Genomic DNA, 19399 nt, shown 5'->3' with positions numbered 1-19399 from the left:
CGAGATTTGTTTTTTTATTTTTGTATTTATTTTTTTATTTTTTCCCTAATTTTCTCCCCATATTAGTCGTTTTTCAATCCCACCCACTGGTTAGGACACCCCCGATCACACGATACCACCAGCGCTAGGAGGGTGAAAGCAAACACAGGCTTCCTCCAAGACCTGTGAAGCGCCACCACATCTTGTCGAACTGCTACTCACACGTCGTCACTGGACAGCTGAACGCATGGAGGAAAGCGCCAACCGCCAGATCTGTTACATCAGCTAACAGACGCCTGCGCTGACTAGTATCGCGTTTGGTGGTGGGGGAAGGGGGCGGGGCACCCTACCCACCCAGAGAGCGAGGCCAATTTTAATTAAAACAAAATATATATACATTTATAAACATGTATGGCTTTTTAGTTCAGAAGTATACAGGCATTATTGCAGTGCAAGAATTTAAGTAAATGAATACTACGATGACTTTGGATAGTCACATCCTTAGTCTGTAGGCATCAGGTACCAAAGACAGGGTCTTGGTTTCAATCTGGGGTGGTCCTGGAGCGAGGGATCTCATTCCACACATCACGTGACGAAGGCAGGGCGCAGCCTCACTTTGGCAGCGATGGCTGGTGGCGAGCGCTTTAAGATGTTTAATTAAAGACGGTGTGTGACAGGAGGGAGACCTGCGTGGGGTCCGGAGAGGACGCGGGCTAATCCTCTTCCCGCGCTGCGCTATCCCCATGCGGGCGTGATTGATGAACTGATTCCACTTTACGTCTTCATTTGCACAGAGCGTGCCTCACCCCACACGGGTGCAGAGGCTGAGGGAGGGAAAATTATCAGAAAGAGAGAGACAGAAAAGCAGAGCAGAAGGAGATGAGGAGGAAAGAGAAGGCAGGAGTGAGGATGAGAGATATAAAAGGAAGGGAGAGAGAGATTCGAGGGTGAGAGAGTGAGAGAGACGACTGGTTGGAGGAAGAGTGAGAGTGAAAAGGATTAGAGACAGTAGACAAAAGAGAAAAATGGAGAGAATGAGAGATGAGAGTTGCTCTGCTAGCACTTGCTTTCATGGTAGCCCAATGTTTCTGATGATAAACATTATGGGTCGGTTTCCTGGACGGATTAAACCTAGTCTTGGACTGTATTTGGGATTTGTCCTTTCAGTGGAGTATCTCCATTAAGAATGCTGTGTAGACCAGGTCTAGGCTTAATCCTTGTCTAGATAAATGGCTCTGTGAGTTACACTGGGTGCCAACGAGGCCCAGTCCTGGCCCTGGTAATCTGCCACCCTGCAGAATTCAGCTGCAGCCCTAATCTAACACAGCTGGTCGAGGTAACAAAGGCCTTCAGGAGCTTCTGAATATTCAAGCCAGGTGTGTTGGATCTGAACTCGCCAGGGTGGTAGATATTCAGGACCGGGATTGAGCACTCCTGCTGTATGTAGTATGTGATAGAAAAAATCGAATGTAGTCTCCTTTCTTTTTTAAACAAGCCTGAGCGATTTCTCATAGCGACAGCAGAACACACTGCAGTTAGAAGGAGGAACAAGCCTCGAACACATGCTTAAAGAATGTTAAGCATCAGAATAACAGTGCTGGATCAGATGTGAGAAGACGCAGTGCAAAATATGCCATGATGAGGCCGCAATATGTGCGCTCAGTCCAAGTTATCGTTTCACAAACTGTTTTCTTACACAGGGTAGAATGACGCAGATGAGATAGATCCTCATTTATCAACATTTATTAATCTCTTCATCACTGAACACTTAAAAAAATTGCGTTTTGTCTCGAGCTTGCTGACAGCTCCTTTTAAACCGTCACAAGCAAGCAGGTGGGGCTCCCTGCAGTTACTTCACTACGGTTCACTACACGACTTTTAAAGTCTTAACAGATCATAAAAAGACTGGCCAGAGTTTTTGGGGGACTGAAATATTGGGGGTCATGCACTAAACGATTAAGGATCACACACTACTCAACTTTTAACCTTTTTCACTCCTTGGGACCACCAGTGGTTCCAAAACGCACTTCGTCATATTCTTTACTCCATAACTTTCATATTTCATGAGCTTCATTTAAAAGGTGGGGGTCGTATGAGAGCTGTAACTGTCTTCTTTCCAGTCAAATAGATGGATAATGTGGTTTAAAAAGCTTTAGAATAAAAGAAGCTGAACTCACAACTTTTTTTCTACTGAAAGTCGACCCATTTTTCCACAAATCTGAGCTACAAACTGGATCTCAGATGGCGTCTCTTCAGTGATCCGCTCTGTAAAAATGATTTTTATAAAAAAAATACAAAGAGCGTCTAAGATTTTTGGCTTTCAGCAGTACATTGTAAGCATGTAGCAATATGTGTGACCATAAAACACATTTTTTGTTCATTTGAGGGAACTTTTACAAAAAAATAAACAAAAATTTACATTTATTTCATGCAGTTACTGAATAATTTGCCTTACGATTTGGGCATGTAAATTCAGACGGAAACAGGCTAAATATACTCAGGAGAATAAGAGTTGAGCTGTTGCAGAACCGAACGGAACTCACAGAACTCGCGTGAACTCACACAAACTCACATGTTCTCCCGTTACCAAGAGAACCAAATAATCAAACGTGGAGCTGCTGCTGCTGTTTTCTCTGCTGTTTGCACTGACACAGTATAGAAGCAGCAGGTAAACATGCTTAAGTGAGGATCATGGATTAAAAAATGTGATCAGTTTGGTATTTTTAGAGTTTTAAATGTACATAAAATCGATTATGCCGTAAACTCAGCTCATTAAAAAGCTTCGCTCCACACATGAGAGACTTTTCACCATTTTTCTTTGTTTACTTGCTGTATTTTCTTCTTTCGCGCTGTCATCCGTTCAGATTTACACTAGATTACACTCAGAGTCGGGTCAACGAAATCAAACGTTTGATAAACTCTGACTTGTCTGAAACGCGATCAGGAGGCCAGAAATCGGAGTCTGCGCCCCTCAAACACGACTCCGCTCTCTCTCCAACTGTCGACTGCGTCTGACCCAAACATCTGCAGACTATAGCCGGCCAGCTCAGACTCAGCCAGACTGAGAATCAGCAGTCTCCTATCAGTGGGTCAAATCTAAAGCTAAAATGCACACTTACATCAGAGCGGCGTTTGTCCAGACCTGGCGTGTTTGGGCTTGCGTATTTTAAAAGGTAGCCCGCTGCTGGGAAATGGGTTACATTCGAAATAGTTCACACCAACGTGTTACAAAACCTCCTGCATTATTAATTTGTTTACTGTGAGACGTGGGGAGAGCAAGCTGACGTTGAGCTTCCCAGCTCTCCGGCTCTCAGCTCTCTACACTGGAAAAAACCATTAGGCGTGTTTGTTAGCGTGGATCGCATCACCCCAACCACCAAACTAGGGGTGGGAAAAATAAACAATTCATAGATGTATTGACAAACCCTGCACGGTGTGCAAAACAACATAAGTACGTATCCTTTAAAGGAAAATACTTGCAAAATAAATTGTAAAATGTCAATAATACCAAACAATTCTGATGAAAAATAAACTCTGTGGGCAAATATTTATCCAATGTGTGTAAATATTAAACTGAAATATTTTTTTCTTAGACCTATTAGAGGGTCAAACTAAAATGTAGGCCTACAGACAACTCCACCATATTTGACTGCATTCGAAATCAGTACCTGTAAAGATGAAGAAATACAGAAAAAGCACAAAATGATTAAGAATAGTTATATATCACATCTTAGCGCCGTGTATTATAAGAAATTCCTGCCCAAAATACATACAATGTTTATTTGAACTTGCTAATTAAATGTAAAATAATCTGTAAACACTTCGCGTTCTTTAAAGCTACCAACAATACGCACATCTGTTTTTATCCAATAGAATAAGTAGGACAAGAAGTTCATACCAAGAATATACATGGATTTTATACGATGATAGGCAAGTGACCAATGTATAAGCAGTATTTTGCTGAAATTTCTAAATTTCAGTGATTTTCAGTGTCAGAAGCCACATAAGCAAGTGTAGTTGAGGTTGTTTAGCAACTGGACACGGTTTGAGGTGTGATGATTTAGGCATGAAGTACAATAGGCCTCTGTAACTTATATATTACAGCTCATTACAGCTATGATTATATTATATAATTATATATAATAGTAAAACTGAAGATGCTTCAGGCACTAAATATTTCTTAGTTTACATCGCCTACATTTTTGTCGAGGAGGACGACTGTAAATTAGATTTTCTGCAGATCTGTTCCTTAAAAAATAGATCCTCCCTCTGTTCCACAGTCCTCGTTCGTTAGCGTGCTCTGGAGCGAGAGTCGTTGTGCTGGGGCGCGGTGAAGTCATCGGGGGGTGACGTGCGGCTCGCAGGCTGAAATAATGAGTGTGCGTGGGGCCCGGGGCCTGGGGCCGGTGGAGCGGAGGTGGCCCCGCTGTCCGCCCGTGTCACCAGGAGGCGATGGGGGAGCAATTTGCCCTCTAAAGCCGCAGAGCAAGAGCGAGCGAAGTGGCACCCTGTGGACCTGGACAGGAGCCAGCTCCGTGTCTAGAGTGAGGGGCAGCCCGGCGGTCCTCTCTCACACACACACATACACACATACGCGCTTTGTGCCTGCAGAGAGCGAGAGGAGAAGACTCAGGTGAAGGTCGATCGAACATCCGAGCTATAGGAGAGAAAAGGCCGGAGCCAGCGGGGGCCGATTTTCCGCCCAGACTTGGCCCGGGATTTCGCTGTGCAGACCAGAGTGTGCGTGAGAGAGAGAGGGGAGAGTAAGGACATTGTGCCTTCACCTTTCTCATCCTAATCTTCAAATCTCTCTCTGAAATGCTAAAACCTCTCTCAGGAACTCTCCCGCTCATCTTAGCACAGTTTAAGCAGCCACTGAAGAGACCGTATGTGTCCACGAGAGCAGAGGTTCCCGAAAACTGGGACGGGGAATGTTTAATACCGGGCCGGAACTGTGCAGCAGCAGGAGAGGAGTTAGTAGCCTAACTTCACTATTTTTATATTATAATTATATTATATCATTATTAATGTAGTTCATATTATTATACTGTTCTTTTTACATAAGACTTAATTATTGCCGTTAAGATGTTCATAAACTAATTTAATCGAATTTTAAATATATCGGCCCACGTCACGTCTTTGCATGGTTTCTCTCGAGTGTGCGTGTAGGTTGTAGCCACTTACTGGATAGCCTAAGTCAGAAATACGGCTGACAACGTTAGCAAAGTTTTATTGGGGCCATTTATATCAGAAAGAACATAAAAGGTGGGGGTCGTATGAGAGCTGTAACTGTCTTCTTTCCAGTCAAATAGATGGATAATGTGGTTTAAAAAGCTTTAGAATAAAAGAAGCTGAACTCACAACTTTTTTTCTACTGAAAGTCGAACCATTTTTCCACAAATCTGAGCTACAAACTGGATCTCAGATGGCGTCTCTTCAGTGATCTGCTCTGTAAAAATTATTTTTATAAAAAAAATACAAAGAGCGTCTAAGATTTTTGGCTTTCAGCAGTACATTGTAAGCATGTAGCAATATGTGTGACCATAAAACACATTTTTTGTTCATTTGAGGGAACTTTTACAAAAAAATAAACAAAAATTTACATTTATTTCATGCAGTTACTGAATAATTTGCCTTACGATTTGGGCATGTAAATTCAGACGGAAACAGGCTAAATATACTCAGGAGAATAAGGGTTGAGCTGTTGCAGAACCGAACGGAACTCACAGAACTCGCGTGAACTCACACTAACTCACACGTTCTCCCGTTACCAAGAGAACCAAATAATCAAACGTGGAGCTGCTGCTGCTGTTTTCTCTGCTGTTTGCACTGACACAGTATAGAAGCAGCAGGTAAACATGCTTAAGTGAGGATCATGGATTAAAAAATGTGATCAGTTTGGTATTTTTAGAGTTTTAAATGTACATAAAATCGATTATGCCGTAAACTCAGCTCATTAAAAAGCTTCGCTCCACACATGAGAGACTTTTCACCATTTTTTATCCAATAGAATAAGTAGGACAAGAAGTTCATACCAAGAATATACATGGATTTTATATGATGATAGGCAAGTGACCAATGTAAAAGCAGTATTTTGCTGAAATTTCTAAATTTCAGTGATTTTCAGTGTCAGAAGCCACATAAGCAAGTGTGGTTGAGGTTGTTTAGCAACTGGACACGGTTTGAGGTGTGATGATTTAGGCATGAAGTACAATAGGCCTCTGTAACTTATGTATTACAGCTCATTACAGCTATGATTATATTATATAATTATATATAATAGTAAAACTGAAGATGCTTCAGGCACTAAATATTTCTTAGTTTACATCGCCTACATTTTTGTCGAGGAGGACGACTGTAAATTAGATTTTCTGCAGATCTGTTCCTTAAAAAATAGATCCTCCCTCTGTTCCACAGTCCTCGTTCGTTAGCGTGCTCTGGAGCGAGAGTCGTTGTGCTGGGGCGCGGTGAAGTCATCGGGGGGTGACGTGCGGCTCGCAGGCTGAAATAATGAGTGTGCGTGGGGCCCGGGGCCTGGGGCCGGTGGAGCGGAGGTGGCCCCGCTGTCCGCCCGTGTCACCAGGAGGCGATGGGGGAGCAATTTGCCCTCTAAAGCCGCAGAGCAAGAGCGAGCGAAGTGGCACCCTGTGGACCTGGACAGGAGCCAGCTCCGTGTCTAGAGTGAGGGGCAGCCCGGCGGTCCTCTCTCACACACACACATACACACATACGCGCTTTGTGCCTGCAGAGAGCGAGAGGAGAAGACTCAGGTGAAGGTCGATCGAACATCCGAGCTATAGGAGAGAAAAGGCCGGAGCCAGCGGGGGCCGATTTTCCGCCCAGACTTGGCCCGGGATTTCGCTGTGCAGACCAGAGTGTGCGTGAGAGAGAGAGGGGAGAGTAAGGACATTGTGCCTTCACCTTTCTCATCCTAATCTTCAAATCTCTCTCTGAAATGCTAAAACCTCTCTCAGGAACTCTCCCGCTCATCTTAGCACAGTTTAAGCAGCCACTGAAGAGACCGTATGTGTCCACGAGAGCAGAGGTTCCCGAAAACTGGGACGGGGAATGTTTAATACCGGGCCGGAACTGTGCAGCAGCAGGAGAGGAGTTAGTAGCCTAACTTCACTATTTTTATATTATAATTATATTATATCATTATTAATGTAGTTCATATTATTATACTGTTCTTTTTACATAAGACTTAATTATTGCCGTTAAGATGTTCATAAACTAATTTAATCGAATTTTAAATATATCGGCCCACGTCACGTCTTTGCATGGTTTCTCTCGAGTGTGCGTGTAGGTTGTAGCCACTTACTGGATAGCCTAAGTCAGAAATACGGCTGACAACGTTAGCAAAGTTTTATTGGGGCCATTTATATCAGAAAGAACATCAAACACAAGAATGAAAGTGATACCAAGAAGATAAATCATTCAGTCGAAAATATGACAGCTAATTAAAATACAGATTCATTGGTGCTTGGGATGCTAATAATAAGGAGAATAAAAATATTATTTATATTATTTAAAAAAAAAATGATAAGCTATTTAAAATGATCAGCTGTGGTCGGTACGCTGTAGACTGGGGTTCAGTCCCCTTCCTGGGTAAGCACCCTACACTGTACCAGTAGTCCTTGGGCAAGACTCCTGACACTACCTTTGCCTACCTGTGTAAAATAATCAAGTCGCTCTGGATAAGAGAGTATGCCACATGCCAATGCCATAAAAAATGTTTATAGAGCACTTTTTGTACTGGTGGCAACTCAGAGTGGTTTACCGACAGGTGATAAAACTGCCACTGTGTGTGACACGCAGGGAGAAGCTAACAAATGAGGCTATGAAGCTGTTCGGCATTTGGAGACAAAACAGTCCTCGACAACAGCAAAACAAAGGCTAATATTCATTAGGTGAGTAGTAGAGGCTGCCTCTTCAGATGAGCTAGTGAGCTAACAGAGGACTGAGGACTGAGGACTCGTCATCTACTTCAGGTGGTCCTTTCCCGGCAGTGGGTGATGTGTCAACATGTTAGTTTGTCAGAGAGATATATTTTCATTGAGTGTGTTTACATGCAGTCAATAATCCGATCATAATCAGACTTCTGCATTTATCTGATTATTCAAACGGTCATGTAAACAGCACACTCTGATTTCTTAGATCAGAGTAAAGTCTAGAAATCTGATTAGGAAATCTGATAAAGAGGCTGGATTTTTGCTCAGTAATCAGATCTCTCAGTGCTGTAAACTCTTACTCTGATTTCTTTCGTTTTTCTCAGTCTGTGCATGTGCGAAAACAGACGGCAGTACTGGAAATAAGCGAGCAGCCTGAAACCGACTTCATGCTTGACGAAATGAAGGGTTTAATTATTCTTCATCTTCTAGATGATGTATGTTCATAATTTTAGGTAAAGTGGCACAATATTTAAAAACAGCATCATAAAGTTTGAGTTTTATGTTACGTTTACATCACGTCTTCTTCTGTGAGTTTATTGGCTGGTTGTAAAGCATAAATCTTACTGTCTGACTCATGTAGACCTGGAGTTTCCCATTTATCTGATTACTCAACTGCATGTAAACACATTCATTGGATTACTGACAGAATCTGATTTTCTGCAGTTATATCAGTTGTATAGGATTATTAAGTGCATGTGAACACACTCACTGTTTCTGGATCCAGCTAACGTCAGCTAAAGTAGTTAAACTAGTCCAAAGCTGCACTGTCTCTGCCTTCTCAGTCCTTATCCTTAATAATCCTTTGTAGTGCACTCACATTAAGGCACTTGTGTTTCGTAGTAGCAAAGCGTTACACACTTAATTGCAGATACTTTCTTCCTGTGATAAAATGTAACAATCCTAAGAAATAAGTGATTTCAGTAGGTTAATTAAGTACTTGAACCCCTGTACACATTCAAACCTGAACTTTGGTTATTTTCGTGCTCCTCATGCAAAGACCTAAAAAAGCTGTAGAGTATTTATGTCACCCTCGTCAGCATAAATAGTTTAGTCTAATTAAAGCCTTAAATTTAAGGAGAATAAAAGCCCCTACTTTTATAATTGTGCTGCATTGATGATGACAAAAATACCAATAATATATCTGCCAGATCCATATCTTACGACTCATTTTGCCTTATTGAGATGCCCTGTAAAAGGTGCCGCTTTGAATTTACTTGATTCAGATATGTTTACTTAATTTCCACACAAATTCTATTGAAATATTTTTATTAGTGTAGAAATGACGCATGTGAACCAAGCAAGCAAATTCAGTGCCTGACTTTTTTTCAGCGTAATGCACTTTCAGCACAGTACTGGAAATGACGGTGGCTTGGTGCGGCAGCAGTGGCGGTGTTTGATATACGAGAGGGCCACATGCTTTATGGCTTTACTAAATCAACCAGGATGGCTTGAATATCACAGGTGATCAGTCTTCACGCGCGGACAGCCGGGCTTCAGTTGTGCTGAGTAACACGTCTGCTGTTAAGAGCTGCTGGTCAGTTTTGACGCAGCTTCAGTATTCACATAAGTGGACGGAGTAAGAAAAGCTTTTACCAGGATTTGGATGAAGACATGCTTGAGTTTCTCTTGATGTGGCTTCTGGAGTGTGTGAAATGCATAAGTTAGCACAGCTTACAGACTTTGGACTGATTCAGGGACTGTTCCTACCTCTTAATATACTCTGCTGTCATTATATTTATATTGATATGTAAAGAACATGATCTAAAAAGCCAAAAATGTGTAGATTTTAGTTTTGCTGAAACTTAATAACTGCTTTTGAATTCAGTGCTGATGTCCATAATTCACTTTGAGCTGCTTTTGGAGATGACTGCGCACTCTCAGAAATAAAGGTACTGAACTGTCACTGGGACAGGACCCCTCTTATCACTGGGGAGGTTCCTTCAAGGGTACATCTCAGTACCTTTAGTCAGGGAACATAACTGAACCATAATTCATTGAAATGATATTTTCTAAGCTGTACTGACTCCACACACCCTGTCTCGTCTCCAGGCTTTTATTTTACTGTTCTGTTTTAAAACATTATGAAAAGGTACAAATATACAATTTTTGACTAGGAATAACTTATTTAAGATACACAACTGGACCTTAAAACCACTGAAAAATGTACCAGCACAGAACCTTTATTCTAACAGTGCGCCATACACCAAGAAGCAGAAGACAAACTAATGCTTCTGACGTTTGTCAGAAAGGTCTGGTTGCTGGGGTACAGTTGATCCGTCAGCTTGGTTGTGGCCATGCCAACACCAGAGACAACAGTGATTGGTAGAGTGAGTTTATTTTGCCTGTGAAATCAAACAGAGGGTGAATAAAATAATGTCTCATTTTCTCCATTTGAAAGTTCATATCTGGCGTCTAAGACATCATCAGTCACACGTGTTTGATTAATTAATTGACATCCAAAATAAACCACAAATTCAAGCTCGGAGTGTAACGGCCTTAACTCTGATGAAACAAAGCAACAGTAAGCATTTCCATAACAATCTGAATTGCGTGTGAATGTGTGTGCACGCTAGCTACATCTACATCTTACTTCCTTTTCTCAGTGAGGTTCTTCTTGACAGCTACACATCCTTTCAGACCCACAGCGTGAGTCGTCTTCTCACAGTGGAAGGATGGACAGAAACACCTGTGGATGTTTTCAGATCTGAAGCAGCTTGATTTTCTCCTCTCTCTCAGAGATGAAAGCTTTAAGTGCTGTTTATCTGATGGGGGCAGTTTTACTGTCTACCAGCTCTTCCAGGTGGTTGTTAGCAGGCTGGTTTTCTCTGTAGCTTTTAATCATTTTTTGAAACTCCAGTTTTGGAAACTCCTTTTTTTCACCTGTTTTCTTTAGACCTCCTCCTTCCTTATGTAAGTTATGCAAGTTATTATGTAATACCTAATCTCCTCAGAATGATCTTCTAAAAATGAACAACTTGTTTTGACTGATGATTAAATAAATGAGGGTACGCTCTGACTTCTGCCACCATATATCATAAAAATAAAATAAAGTGAATAAACTTAAATACAGTAAAAAGTAACCAGAACTTCTTTTCAAAAAAGAGACTGATGTCTTGTGAGCTAGTTTGGAAACAGGTTTTGTTCCAGATCTCACCTCCATCAGAACAAAACCTCATATCTCCATTTTTCGTATTTCTTTTTTTGACATAATTTGAAATGGTCTGTTGCCCTTTACATTGTGTGTAAATTTCATGATTATAGACATATGTAGACACACACACATATGTATGTACATATATATAAATGTATGAAGAATGAAATGAGTATATATACACATTTATACTTATATACATAGACACGCACACATATTTGTGTGTGTGTGCATATATATATATATATATATATATGTTTATATGTATGTACATATATATGTATGTGTCTCTCTCTCTATATATATATATATACATATATATATATCTATAAGTATGAAGTGAGTATATATACCTATTTATACTTATATACATAGACACACATTTATATATGTGTGAGCTAGATAGATAGATAGATAGATAGACAGTTAGATAGATAGATAGATAGATAGATAGATAGATCACTTCATAGATTCCTATACACTTCAGAAGAATGCTTGGGGGAGCTAGAGAGAGAGAGGGAAAGGGAGAAAGAGGAAAAGAGTTAAAGGGGAAAGGAAAACAAGAGAAGGAGTTAAAAAGGAAAAAAAATCAGAGCATAGCTTTTGCTTGCATTAGCTCCCTCCTCCTTCACCACCCCTCCCTTTCCCTCCTACTCTCTCTCTCTCTTTCTCTCTCCCTCACACACACACACACACACACACACACATTTACACACTTTCACTCTCACTACACACACACACACACACACGCCCTCATCTATAATTGATGCTTGCTCTGGGCCGATGCTGCAGGGCTCGGGACTGAGGCAGCTGCTTAGTTTATGGAGGAAAAAGGGAGCAAGATGGTGGAGCAGGTATTTTTTCCCTTTTATTTTGCTTACCAAGCGTATTCCTGTAGTTTTTTTCTCTTTTTTCCCCCCTCTGCGTTTCCCTTTTGTGCTGTGGCTGCAGACTAAAGCGGTCGGCGAGTGTGTCTGAGAGAGAGAGAGAGAGAGTCGGGGAGAGAGAGAGAGAAAGTGTGCCTTAAAGAAAGAGGGAGCCCCCTTCAGCTACTCTTTTCAGGCTGTCTTAGTCTCAGCAGCTGGTTTGCTTTCTTCCAGCCTGCACTGTTCTCTCTCCCTCCCTCCCTCTCTCTCTCTCTCTCTCTCTCTCTCTCTGTTTCTGTTTCTCTCCTTTTCTAGTCGTTCTCCAGGTTCGTGTCGGTGGCTGAAATTACAAATTTAGCAGCCAGCTGCAGCGACAGTCATTTCAAGCAGCCAGGCTGTGCAGTTAGCAGCAGAGCCAGCGAGAGGCGTTTTCAGCTTCAAACGCTTCGCTTTGGCAGAGCGTGGAAAAGAAACACCGCCGTCCAGAGCAGCACTTTGAGAGCCAGCGCGGCCAAACGGCTTCTACTCGCGTTAACTATTTAATAGCGAGGCAAAAAAGGCAACTTCAGTCAACCAGTTTTATATCGTAGTTTGGAAGAGTGCGATTTTCAAACCGCAAGTGCTGCAGTTTTAATTATGTCCTACATTATTCACTGTTGTCGTAAGTTTGGTCCTAAGTGGGGTATTTAGTCTAAGAATGCAGAGCTCATGAGCTGGCAGTCTGGCACACTGCACTCAGCGTTTAATCTCAAGCCTGAAAAAGTGGTTGTATTTCTTCTTGGCAAAATAAAACACAGGCCTGGAGCTTCGATTATAGAAATTAATCTCATTTAAATCACAGTCACAATTAGACATTTTTGCCAAATCGTTCAGCCTCTCAATTTTCCCCTTTTTAATAATGTGATTTCACAAAGCTGCATTTATTTTGATGTGTAAACAATGTGATCTAGCAATGCTGAGTGTTTATTTCATGTCACTTACAATAAGAGTGTGAATGTACTTCAGATTTCACTCATGAAACAAAAAAATCTCCTTTTCAAAAAAATATCTTTTTAAATTGTGTGAAAATTTTGCAGTGATTGGAGTAATAGAAATGCTCCAAAATAACTTGGAATCAAATCTCTTTGGATCAGCTTACGGTGAGAGTTAAGAACGTTTTCGCCTTCTCCTGCAAAGTTGCTGTTTTGTTTTTTTCTTCTGACAAAAATTAAATCAGTAATGGGCATTTCCGTAGCTGACCTGTGTTTTGAAACTATCACAGTGCATCCAATAGAGGCAGCTACTTTTTTACAGTGATAGAAAACAGACTGCCACTCAGAAAGCTCCAAAATTCCACATGCTGATCCATTTTACTGACCAAAGTGGACATTCACGTCTTCTCTGGAGGCAGCTTGAACGATTCTAGTAGGACAAAGGCGAATACTGGACGCCCATGCGGCTCTTTTACTGCCTACTGAATTAGATTTAAAATAAAGCTCTGCTGATCGTTCAACACAGTTTAACAGTAAATGGTCTTAAACTCTGGAGTTAATGTAGAACTGCTAATTCACCCTTATCCCTGTAGATCAGCGCAGACTGCTGGTCACCATAGCAACACAGACAACAATGTCACCTAGCTAGCAGCTAACGAAACGACAAAGAGAGAGATTTAAGACGAACATTGATGGTTTGGAGACGAGTAAACTTATTTACATTTATAATCACTCCAGCTGGTTTCACATGTTTAATCTGCAACTGTCGAACACTAAAAAGTCACGAGGCTGTGTTTCTCATTCGCCAGCTTCTTGTTCGAATGTTCCCATTCCACCTTAAATGGTGCCGCAGTTACATTCTGCCGCTGAGGCGCCATTTAAGGTGGAACGGGGAAAATTCGAACGAGAAGCTGGCGAATGAGGAGCGACTTCAGCCTCGTAAAAAATCGAATGTTAAGAAACAACATGAAGCAGTTCTACTTTTGCGGAATGGTTTCCTGCTGGAGATGCGAGATAAGCAGCTGTAGTTGAGCCAAAGCTTAAAGCAGAGCAAAGTAAGTCTGCTTTCGTTTATATTTTTTAGCCTGTACTAGGACATCAGCACATACTGAGACAAATTTACGGCCAAGATGGTGAAACGTTGTGGCTCCCAAGGTGGTTAAATTTTTGTTGAAACTTGACAAAATGGCTCTTCTTGACATTTGGGTTGCGGCCCCTGCGTTAGGGTTAAAATCAGCAGTCGCAGCGTTCTGGAGGCAGCGTTCCACTAAGTGTTTGAGATGAACTAGATGAAGTGTTTGTGTGATGTAGCCAAGCTGTGTCCCTTTACGGTCCAAAATAAAGCTTTTATAAAGGGCTTTATATGCCTCCATTAAAGTCATCCTCATAAGGAGCAGGATGGCAGCAGACAGCCTCCTCTTCGCGTGAGATTATAATTGCGCATTGTCGTGAAAAGACCTTTCGCTCGTGTTTTATAGCCCCGCGTCTGTTTTCCAAGCGTTCGCCCGAGAGCCGAGAGCCGCGCGGTGATGGATCTGCTGCACTGCCACGTAAAACATATTTCAGCCTCCAAATGTGGTTCTCATTAGGGAGGAGGCCGGAGCGTTTAGCTAAGCCTGACTGTCTGCCATCTCTTTTCTCTTTGCCTCCGCTGGCCAACAGCGATTTCACAAAAGGCCTCCGCTGAGCTCCCACAGACTGGAGGTAGCAGGCCGGCTGCAGCCCGAATCCCAGAAGCCTCAGCTAACCGCGGCGTCTGCAGCCTCCACGCCCCCTCGCACACTTCAGCCTCCTACTTTACCTTTCTTTCCTTCGCTCCTTCTTTCTTTACTGAATACAGGAGACAGCGATTTACTGAGGTTACTTGATTTAAATGTGTACATTGTTTATATGTTAACAAGCAAACATACAATAAGATTTAATATTTTATTTATATGGAAATGATGAACACATTCGAATTGAACTTAATTCAGTGCATTACTTTTGCATTGTCTTTCTTTCTTTTTTCTTCTTCCATTCTTCTTTCTTACCTTCTATCTCTCTCTTCCTTTACTGAAAAATGTCATGAACTGAATTGACTTGATTTTAATGTATAAATTGTTTACGCGTGAACAAAACGTATTACAGTATGATGGAAAATGTTTTATTCATCTGGAATTTATGTACATATTTAAAGCAAGTCAGTTCAGTGCATTCATTGTGTAGTGCATTACTCCTTTTACCGTTTCTCTTCCTTTCTTTCTTTCTTTCTTTCTTTATTTCTTTCTTTCTTTTTTCCTTCTTCCTTTCTTGCCTGCTTTTCTTTTTCTTTCTTTCTTTCTTTGCTATTCTTTCTGTCTTCTCAGTGATTTTCATTCTTTCTTTCTTTCTTCTCAGTGATTTTCATTCTTTCTTACTTTCTTCTCAGTGATTTTCATTCTTTCTTCTCAGTGATTTTCATTCTTTCTTTCTGTCTGTCTGTGATTTTCATTCTTTCTTCTCAGTGATTTTCATTCTTTCTTTCTGTCTGTCTGTGATTTTCATTCTTTCTTCTCAGTGATTTTCATTCTTTCTTCTCAGTGATTTTCATTCTTTCTTTCTTCTCAGTGATGTTTGTTCTTTCTTTCTTTCTGTGTGATTTTCTTTCTTCTCAGTGATTTTCATTCTTTCTTTCTTCTCAGTGATGTTTGTTCTTTCTTTCTTTCTGTCTGTGATTTTCTTTCTTTCTTCTCAGTGATTTTCATTCTTTCTTTCTTTCTTCTCAGTGATTTTCATTCTTTCTTTCTTTCAGTCCGTGATTTACTTTCTTTCTTTCTTTCTTCTCAATGATTCTGATTCTTGCTTTCCGCCTGTGATTTTGTTCCCTTCTTTCTTTCTTTCTTTCTTTCTTTCGTGTTTGTGATTCTCATTCATTCTTTCCATCTTTTTCTTCAATTCATTATTTTTTAAGCTTCTTTTTATTTCTTTTGTTTCTTTTTTCTGTCTTTGTTTCTCATTCTTTCATTTTGTTGCTTTTTTCTTTTATTTTTGCCTGTCATTTTCTTTCTGTCATTTTCTTTTTTTCTTTCGTTCTTTGCTTTTTTTCCTTTCTCTCTTTCTTTGCCTTTCATTCATTCTTTCTTTCTGTCTCCCGCTCTGCCCCCTCACCCTCCCCTTCCCTGTATTTTTGACACTTGTTCCTAAAGAGTTTAGCACTCCTAATCAGATGATATCCTAATTACGGGCGCGAGGCGTCTGCTTTCGGATCTAAGTGAAGGTGCCGTGGAAAGTGCTGATGGCGTTAATAGCAAACAGTGTGATGCGTGTAACATCTGCTTCACGAGCAGCAGGGAGAGTTTTTTCACAAGGAGTCGTTTAGAGAGAAGCACCTCACAGCGCCTCCTCTGAGCTCCCCTCCACTCCCTCAGGCTTCAGGAGAGAGGAGCTTCTTCACTACCTGCTCTTTCAGTGATCTGGAGGTGGAGAGGAGAAAAGAGGAGAGGGCAGACTGGAAAGGGGGATGGGGGAGGAAAGAGAGCAAAGGATAAAAGGAAAAGAAAGAGGAGAATAGAGAAGAGAAGGAGAGAAGAGAGGAACGTGTGTTTTGTTTATGGTGTATGAGGAGCTACTCATGTGTGCACTTAGCATCAAACTACTCAGTGTGTGGGATTCACAGCCCTCCTCCAGCTTCACAGACGCACACCTGTGTGTTAACCCAGTGAGGTTCAGTCATCACCCACACGATTTTGCTGCTACTGACGATTACTTCCATAATTTGGTTAATCTATCATCTTTTTAAATTAATAGGCTTATGATTCCTTATGGTTCCTGCTTCATGAAGAAATCAATTATACAGGAAATTCATATTTTATAGATTTGATTTGATTTGTTTATTAAAGTATCCAGACCGTTAATAAAATAAATATAAAAACTTTATCTTACTTCATAATGTATCATCCACTCACTCTTAGACTTTTAACCTGTTTTCTCAATTCTAGATTCTAATCATTGATCTATTTCCCTTTTTTTGTCACCGTTTATATGATTTTTAGTTGAGAATATCGTCTTAGACCAGATCTCATACATCATTAGCTAAAGGTTTCTGCATTAAACATTACTGTGATTGTGGCTGACGTGTTTGTGATATATTGTACAGATTTTACATGAACATCACCCTGAAAGCATCCTAAAACAAATTTGAGAATTGCCATTAATTTTACTAAACTGAACTAAAGATCACCAAGTGTGTTTACGTGCACTTAATAATCCGATTAAATCAGATTTTGTCAGTGATCTGATCAACGTGTTCACCTGCTCTTGAGTAATCAGATAATGGGGAAACTCTGGGTCTACAAGGGTTAGACAGTAATCGGATTTCTACTTTACAACCAGCCAATAAACTCACAGAAGTAGACGTGGCTTTTTTTTTTAAAACATCGCACCACGTTACCTGAAAATATGAACATACATCATCTAGAAAATGAAGAATATTTAAATCCTTCATTTTGTCAAGCATGTATTTGGTTTCTCCAAAAGTGTTTTGCTGCGTCTCGTGGCGACGCTACTCGCTTATTTCCAGTACCGCTGTCTGTTTTCACACATGCGCAGACTGAGAAATCCGAAAGAAATCAGAGTAAGAGTTCACATGCACTGAGAAATCTGACTGCGATGGACTGGCGACCTGTCCAGGGTGTATCCTGCCTTCCGCCCAATGACAGCTGGGATAGGCTCCAGCACCCCACCGCGACCCAGAAGGATAAGCGGTTTAGATGATGGATGTATGTATGAGAAATCTGATTACTGAGCTAAAATCCAGCTCTCTTTATCAGATTTCTTAATCGGATTTCTACACTTTACTCTGATCTAAGTATTTGGTTGCATGTAAACGCCCTCACTGAACTGTTCCTGTCTTGTATGAGACGTTGTTTTCCAACATGTAGTGTAATGTTACTCTTACTGAGCTGACCTTAGCCACTAATTAATGCTGATTAATATATAAATAAAATAATAAAACGAATAAATAGGCTAATTAATGATATCACTTACCCACTATCAGCGGGAGCAGAGATCGCTTTATAACTTGGGAGTTTTTGTTTCGTTTGGTTTGTGCATCGCTGTAGTGCTGCTGTGAACTGCTACATCTGCCTTTGTATATCGTGTAATGCACCACGCTGTGACTGTTGTGGGCCTCGTTTTCTTGAGTTTATCTTCTTCAGCTGCCGCCTTCTTTCTGTCTGTTCTTTTTTACTGCCCCATGTGTGGAGAGCTACTGAAATCTGTTGGAATTAAAGGAAGTCTTCAAAGGGAAATCTAATTTACATAATTTTCACTTACCGCAAATACAGTCGATCAGCCAAGACATGTTTGGTGTCCAAATTGTGCTTCTTTAGTTTAGCGCTTGACTCTTAAAAAAGAAAGTTCTTCAGGGGTTCCTTAGTAAAGATAATGGTATATAGAACCGTGAACACTTGAAGAACCATCTGCATGGGTAAATTCTTTGCGTGGTGAAATCGTCCTTCAGATTAATGAAGAGTGTGTTGTATATATTTGAAAATAGTTCTCTATAGCACCAAAAAAGGGTTCTTCTATGATAACAAGCTTGACATCATAACAATAGAAGAACCCTTTTTGGTGCTATGTAGAACCTTTTTTTTCAAAAAGGTTCTATACAGAAGCATTTACAACACCTTGTCCGTCAGTCTGAAGAACTATTTCACCATGCAGAGAACCATTTAAGCATACAAATAGTTCTTTGTTCTTTTCTTTGAGTGTTCACACTTTTATATAGACCCATTGTCTTTATTGAAGAACCCTTAAATACCGCTTCTGTAAATGTCTAGAACTCTGCGGATTGAGGGAAGCAGTCCGCAAGACTGCACCGGGGTCTTGATTCAGGTCGCACAGACAAGTCGGTCACACTTTATTTGGATGGTCCACTATAGATGCTCTACAGATGCTTTGAATCATTAGCAAACTTTCTGGTGATCCTCAGTTGATTATCAGCAATATTTTGGTTAAGTTTAGGGTGGGAATAGATGCAGGTTTAGCCTTGAGGTTAGGTTTAGGGTTAAGACAGATTTATTAAACTCTTTCACACTGAACTTGAAGTTCAGTTGCATTAATGGATATTTAGTTGAATGCTCAGTTGAGTATCATTCCATGAAAGGCAACCAAAGATGGGGCTTCACAACACAGAGTTCGAAGGCGGAATAGTACCGGAAAGAGAGACGTTATGCAGATGATAGTGTAGTTCTAGTTACATAAATGTAGTAAAAAAGTTTTTCCATTCTATGCCATTTTACCAAATTGTCTGCACAGCTCATCGAAGCAAAGACTTTGCCATGTATTTGTGGAAAACATTTGGGTGACTGCTGACTTGCAGTGTTAGTAAACCCATTAAAATCCCAGGCTTATTACCTACTAAGGCTTATTATTCAGTAACTACAGGGACTTCAGTGCAAACTGGCTGAGCTATTTGTAGGTAATAGAAGTGTGTAAAACTTTTATAGAAGTGTGTAAAAC

The 19399-nt window shown here is 40.7% G+C and overlaps 1 protein-coding gene across 5 annotated transcripts in view; it reads left to right on the top strand.

Annotated features, from left to right (window-relative positions):
• The window catches only part of rbfox1 (RNA binding fox-1 homolog 1), a 133013-nt gene that overhangs the window by 24309 nt on the left and 89305 nt on the right, over positions 1-19399 (top strand). For 3 of the 5 annotated variants that reach the window (XM_036589390.1, XM_036589393.1, XM_036589392.1), the window contains exon 1: positions 11793-11936. The exons of 1 other annotated variant lie outside the window; for it this stretch is intronic. In XM_036589390.1, coding sequence (XP_036445283.1) covers positions 11904-11936 — 33 coding nt within the window. In that variant the 5' untranslated portion in view covers positions 11793-11903. Of the gene's footprint in view, positions 1-11792; positions 11937-19399 lie in introns of those variants that run through there. One more of the 5 variants, XM_036589389.1, reaches the window with a different exon arrangement.

Source organism: Colossoma macropomum, unplaced genomic scaffold (genome assembly GCF_904425465.1).
Source record: "Colossoma macropomum unplaced genomic scaffold, Colossoma_macropomum, whole genome shotgun sequence".
Classification (NCBI taxonomy): domain Eukaryota; kingdom Metazoa; phylum Chordata; class Actinopteri; order Characiformes; family Serrasalmidae; genus Colossoma; species Colossoma macropomum.
The sequence above is the reverse complement of the archived record's forward strand: the minus strand, read 5'-3'. Positions and strand labels throughout refer to the sequence as shown.